The sequence below is a fragment of the Limulus polyphemus genome, unplaced genomic scaffold, assembly GCF_000517525.1.
Source record: "Limulus polyphemus unplaced genomic scaffold, Limulus_polyphemus-2.1.2 Scaffold1347, whole genome shotgun sequence".
NCBI lineage: Eukaryota > Metazoa > Arthropoda > Merostomata > Xiphosura > Limulidae > Limulus > Limulus polyphemus.
The window spans coordinates 266,592-272,810 of record NW_013666957.1 but is presented as its reverse complement, the minus strand read 5'-3'; the positions used below and the strand labels follow the sequence as shown (position 1 = coordinate 272,810).

Sequence of the window (6,219 nt, the reverse complement as noted above, 5' to 3'; positions counted from 1 at the left end):
ATACAGTACGTAGACATCTAAGGAATATGGGAAAACTCCATAAACAAGGTGTTTGGGTGCTGCACGAACTCTCCGATGATCATCGTTTCCAACGTGTGAACGTTGCGTGGTCTCTTCTGGCGCGTAACGCGCGTGAACCATTTTTTGGACAGAATTGTCACCGGTAATGGAAAATGGATTCTTTATGCGAATATTAAATGCCAAAAACAATTCCGACCCCAAAACTTTGACTCCCTTCGAGGTTCAGAATAACTACAGTGTCTCTGGTACACAAATACTGAGCAAAATTTTGAACGAAATGTCTCCAAATTCTGCTTCGATCAGCTACTAACCATGTTTGCTGACAAAATTAACAATAAACAAATGTCTATCTGTCTAAGGACATTGAACTTAATCGATGTTCTTGTCTAATTATCTAAATATGTATTGACATTTTTATTCTATGTTTTATGTTACAGATACAAGAAGCGATCATGGAAACATTTCGGCGTAACCGACCTGATCTACAATCTGCTCTTCAACAAGATATCAGTTTAATAGCAACTAATAACTACACAGACGTCACTAGAAGAAGCCCAGTTACTAACAACCTGTTGCCGCTACGCTCAGACCGAACACAGAGTTTTCTTGAGGAGGAAGATAATAGTGTAGTGTGACCTGAACTCCATCCTCCCTTTGCTGTTCGTTGTACTGTTTACATCGTTAGGCTTTCTTATGTTCTAGATATTCGAAAGAGAACTGTTTTAAAGGAGTAAAACTGAATGGAAGTTGCAATGTAGATGGACACTAAACAATACTTACATACGCTTCAAAGTGTAGAAGTGTGTAAATATGAGGAAGTACCTTTTGTCATGCTCTTATTAATGTAAGTGCTTAACATACAAGAAGACAAATGCCAAGATATGAAGTTGACTTGTAGCTCGTGTAATACTCGTCGTTTATTAAATATATGTAAAATACTCTTAAATATCAATTTAAACAGGGTTGTCTTTTTCATATCTTAGTTTGAGATTGTTAGAATTTACCTTATATATATAATTCAAGCTTAAGCATTATTTAAATAGTGCATCATTAATGGTTCTTTACATAGCGAATACACTGTTAATAGTAATATTATTTTCACGTGATTATGACACGTTTTTACAGGCTCCGAGTCTTTCTAACAGTTTTCAAAAAGCCATAATACACTTTATAAATGTTTCTCTCAACTGTATTCAGTATTAGTATCGACTGTGTTAGCATCAACATATACTATCAAGGTTTAGTACATTGTTTTTCAAGTAATACAGTAGCAAGTTCTAAAACATATACTCTCACAAAATAGTAAGGGTAGGGTAATAAATGAAACTTAGAAGTCATAGGAAAATAATATAGATATAACACATTAGAAAACATGTCGCTTTTAGTAAGCACTAGAAGATAAAAGAAGCCTTAAAATTGAAATACATATACCGAACGATGTACAAAAATCAAACGAAATTAACGAAAAAAACGACACTTTTGGAAGAAAATATTAGTATTAGGTCGCAAAAAAGAAATTAATGTCGCTTTTCTAGATGAAAAAACCCGAACAACATATATATATATATATATCAAAACAAAACATTTATTAAATTAAATAGTCTCCATTCTTATCCATCATATTTTTCTGTATTACAATCAGGTTGTTAATGCCCTGATTAAAGAGATCACTTGGCTTTGAAGCAAAAACATATCGATGTTCTCTTTAACATCTTCCACATTTGCATACGTTTTCCTATTAAGATGGTGTTGCAGCGAACGAAAAAGATGGTAAACTGATGGTGTCATATCTGGAGAATATGGTGGGTGGGGGAGAACTTCCCAATCCAACTCCATAATCTTTTGTTGCGTCAAACGTGCCACATGTGGACGTGCATTGTCGTGGAGAAGAAACCTTTTCGATTGACGAGTGAAGGGCGTTTCTGATGAAGGGTTTGATTTAAACGTTCCAGTTGCTGACTATAGATATCTGCATTGACAGTTCGCTGTAGAGTGAGGAGTTCGACATGAATTACTCCTTTGATGTCCCACCAAATGCAATGCATCACTTTCTGCGAATGCGAAAGGCTCTGTCGTAACACTTTCATGTCCAAAGCACACCACTCATTCCAGAGGGTTTCCATAATCAATCTAGTGCACATAAGGACGCAAGTTTCCCTGCCGCATTTCATCAGCACATTCACACAGAAATCCATAGACGTTGCGTCCATTGATTTGACTGGTATGAAACAGTATAAATACCCTTTTCATTCTCCAGCTGCATGGGGTATGTGATGGTTGAATGGATATTATAGAAGCAACTTGTGTCTCTCGTTTCCAAATAAAGGTCCTTGAATATGTTGCATATTGTTACATGGGACATGTGGGCTGCTTTTGCCACTGATCTTTGTAATCGTGGATTCTCAGCTGTTACAAGAATCGCACTTTGCTTATCATGGCTGGAATACGGCTTGTTGCAGATCTCTTTTTGGATGTCTTGGAGCTCCAAGTTGATCCATATTCCCTAGTTTTCTAATGACATTAACTAAAATGGATATCCCTGTCTTTGACATTTTAAATTCATGACCTAAATCCATCTTTATTATCTGAGTATATGAATATTTTGCTTCGGAAGGGGCTGTTACATACCATTCCCATAAGCTATTCATTTTAACGCCATCACTCTACTCACGCAACGGCAAACAATGTCAAAACGTAGTTGTGGTACATATCGTTCTTCCACGACATTTACATATCCTAAACCGTTTTAACATAATATACTAAACCCTCTGTACGTTGTATCAGGTACACAGTTATTGACCAACGTCTCAAGAGACTACTAATTGTCTATTACGGAGCAACGTCTCGAAAAACTAATGCGTATCTGATAGACAATTATGGGTTAATGTCGAGAGGTTTTGAGAAACTACGGTATGCTTGGTACACAGTTATTGACAAACGTCTCTACACATTATAACTATCTGGTACAGAGCAGCGTCTCGAGAAACTACAGAATCATGGAGCAGTGCCTCGATGTTCCGAGAAATTACATTGTCTCTGGTACGGAATCATGGAGCAGTACCTTGAGGTTTCGAGAAACTACAGTGTCTCTGGTACAGAATCGTGGAACAATGCGTGCGTTACATATCCCCCAGCCTATGAATCTTACCATAGCCAGAAGAGGCCCAAGCAGTTGGAGCTGATACAAAAACGTTCTGTAAAACGAAGTGTAAAAAACAAAAACAAAAATGTTTAAACAAAAAAGACAGTAGAATAATAAAAGTTCAATAATTACACTCATTCTCATTCATTTAATTATGAAAATTTTAATTAACTGTGAATAAAAAAATACATCTTAGTTTCACTTTTATACTACACGATATCGTTATCATTATGGTATTCGTGATGGCGAAAAGATCGTGACGTATATGAATAAGAAGGTTGTTACGCTCCTAGAACGTCGACACATTTTGATGTATTTACCTGTAATAAGAATGCAATGGTATACATTTTGAAACCAGTGACTTTTGAAGTGTGTCTTACATAACATTTATTGACCTTTAGTCTATAAGTTGAAAACTGTGGATAGCTAGCGAAGATAGCCCTTGAGTAGCTTCGCGCGAATATCCGAAAAGAAACAATCATGTGTGAAGGCGGAAGAAAGTGGAGACCATGCATGGATACATCAGATAATTGGAAATGTAGCTCCACGAAACCAGAAAACAATATATGCTTCTCAAAGAAATAGCTTCGTATTTTTGAAAGCAGGTTTTCTATGTGACGTTCTGGAGCTTAATTTAGGAGTAGAGTCGAATACTAACGAATCCTACTGATACTGCCAGGAAATGTTAGTCACATTCTTGTTCTTGTGTGATGTATCCGTTATAGAAAACTTTTCTTCTAACCATTAGTTTTCTGATGGTGAAGGATAGCTGTAGAATAGAACCATCAAGGATGTTTTAGCTAGTTCTAATTCTGTTTTTTAATCGTATTTACTTCTACTTCATGTTATAATTTTAAAAATACGATGAATTTTTAATAAGTTAATGTAGGCTTCTATTTTGATCTGGATTTCACAATTTTTATCTGTATAGTCTGTGAAAGCATTTCTAAGTTTCAAGCAACGACGCAAAACAAAAGATGCTCGGTTCGTACCGATTGATTCCATGGTCGTTTAGGCACATTAAAATGTTTTATGGTGAAAGCATTTCTAAGTTTCAAGCAACGACGCAAAACAAAAGATGCTCGGTTCGTACCGATTGATTCCATGGTCGTTTAGGCACATTAAAATGTTTATATCACAAGGCGAAAAAGGATTTTGACAAACATACAAAAGTTGTGACATGTTTTTGTTTGTTTGTTTGTTTTTATGTCTGGCATGATCTGCTGGTTAGGGCACTAACTCAAAATAAGCAGGTCGCGGGATCGAACCCCGTCACCGAACAATCTCGCCCTTTCAACCGTGGAAACGTTATAGTTTCTACATGTGGGTTTATTCATTCATAGAAATATAAACAAAAAATGGTAACAAGCTATGGAGGCTCCTGGTGGTCAGCACACAATCCAGAAATACAATGTTTTGTCCTTTCTTTTACACAACTTACTTCAAAATAACGTTGTTGATTACGTCATAAAGTAGTTTGGAAGTGAGAGTGAAGCATGAGCCGACATTCAAGAATTAGATTATCAAAATTCGACGTTTACATTTTTCTTTTAATTATAAGCTCGTTCCTACTTAACTATCATATTAGTTTTGATAATAACGATGTGACACCACTGACAGATAGAAAATGTTTAATTGTCAAACTGAAATGTGTTAAATAAGTAACGAAAACATCTTATGCAGAATGCATTGGAAGGGAAGGATAAAAAAATCTAAAGTGTGTGATAGTAACTCGAGATACAGGGTGTATAAGCACAACGTGAGATGCAAAATGTATGATAACGTGATTAGTTGTAAAATGTGTGAAAACTAGATCAGACGTAAAATATATGATATCAAGATCAGGTGTAAAATGTGCGAAAACAATATCAAATAATAAATGTTTGATGCCCCCCCCCCTCCAGTGGCACAGTGGTATGTCTGCGGACTTAGAACGCTAGAATCCGGGTTTCGATACACGTGGTGGGCAGAGCATAGATAGCCCATTGTGTAACTTTGTGTTTAATTGCAAACAAACAAATGTTTGCTTACAAATCGTATGTAAAATATGTGAAAATAAAATTAAATAATATATGTTTGATAACAAGGTCAGATGTAAAATGTGTGTCAACAGAATGAGGTGTAAAATGTGTGACATTAAGATTAAAATGTTTAATTAAAATATATTCAATAAAGTAACGTTACATACCATTCATATTATATATCTATTCATATGTGTGTTTGAAAATAAATAATATATATATATATATGTGTATTTTTACACGAACCAGGTTCCAAAAATGACGGATAAAAGAAGCCACGCCGTCAAGGCTCAACAGCGCTTGACTTTAATGGTTGCTGCCATGGTTACCTGTGCTCTAACAGCTTGGACACCATACGCTGTTGTCTCGTTGATTGTGGCGTTAGGATACTCTCAATTAATTGGTCCATTGTCTGCTGTTAGTCCCGCCATCTTTGCTAAAAGTTGTGTCGTATACAATCCGATCGTCTACTTCTTTCTCAATCCTCAGGTAAAACAAAGACATTTTTTTCTATCTCTGTTCATTTTTAAACGTTTACACACATACATTCCCTGTTTCAAGCTTTTAATTTCTTTTTAGCCAGAATAATCACTGACTAACTTTTCGAATGCACTCTTCAATTTCTCCTGTCCCCAGGTGGGACAGCGGTAAGTTTACGAACTTAGAACACTAAAATACACATGCGATAGACATAGCAGATAGCCCAATGTGGCTTTCTTTAAAATAGATAACCAACCAGCCAATTTTTTCTTCTGCTTACTGAAATTCCTGTTAAACATTGCTTTGGTTAAAGCTATCTTTTGACTTTACTATAAAGGATTCCTGTAATCAATTTGGCTTTACGGTATATATGTGATTAGTGAATCCAAGCTAATTCAAAATCTAACAGAGCATTTCTAAATTTCTAATTTATATAACTAGTATAGTCAAGTATCCCTATGTTGTGCCTAGTACACAATTATGGGCGGTACCAACAACGTTTCGAGAAATTGTAGACGTTCAGCATGTTATATTAAAACGATTTTTGAGCCTCAC

General features: G+C 35.7%; 1 protein-coding gene across 1 annotated transcript in view; it reads left to right on the top strand.

The window, feature by feature from the left end:
• Positions 1-5,673, top strand: part of LOC106463202 (rhodopsin-like) — a gene marked incomplete at its 3' end in the record, with an annotated part of 15,846 nt that extends 10,173 nt beyond the window's left edge. The window contains 1 exon segment of the mRNA XM_022390648.1: positions 5,434-5,673. Within this exon segment, the coding sequence (XP_022246356.1) occupies positions 5,434-5,673 (240 nt within the window).
• Between the last annotated feature and the right edge of the window lie 546 nt (positions 5,674-6,219).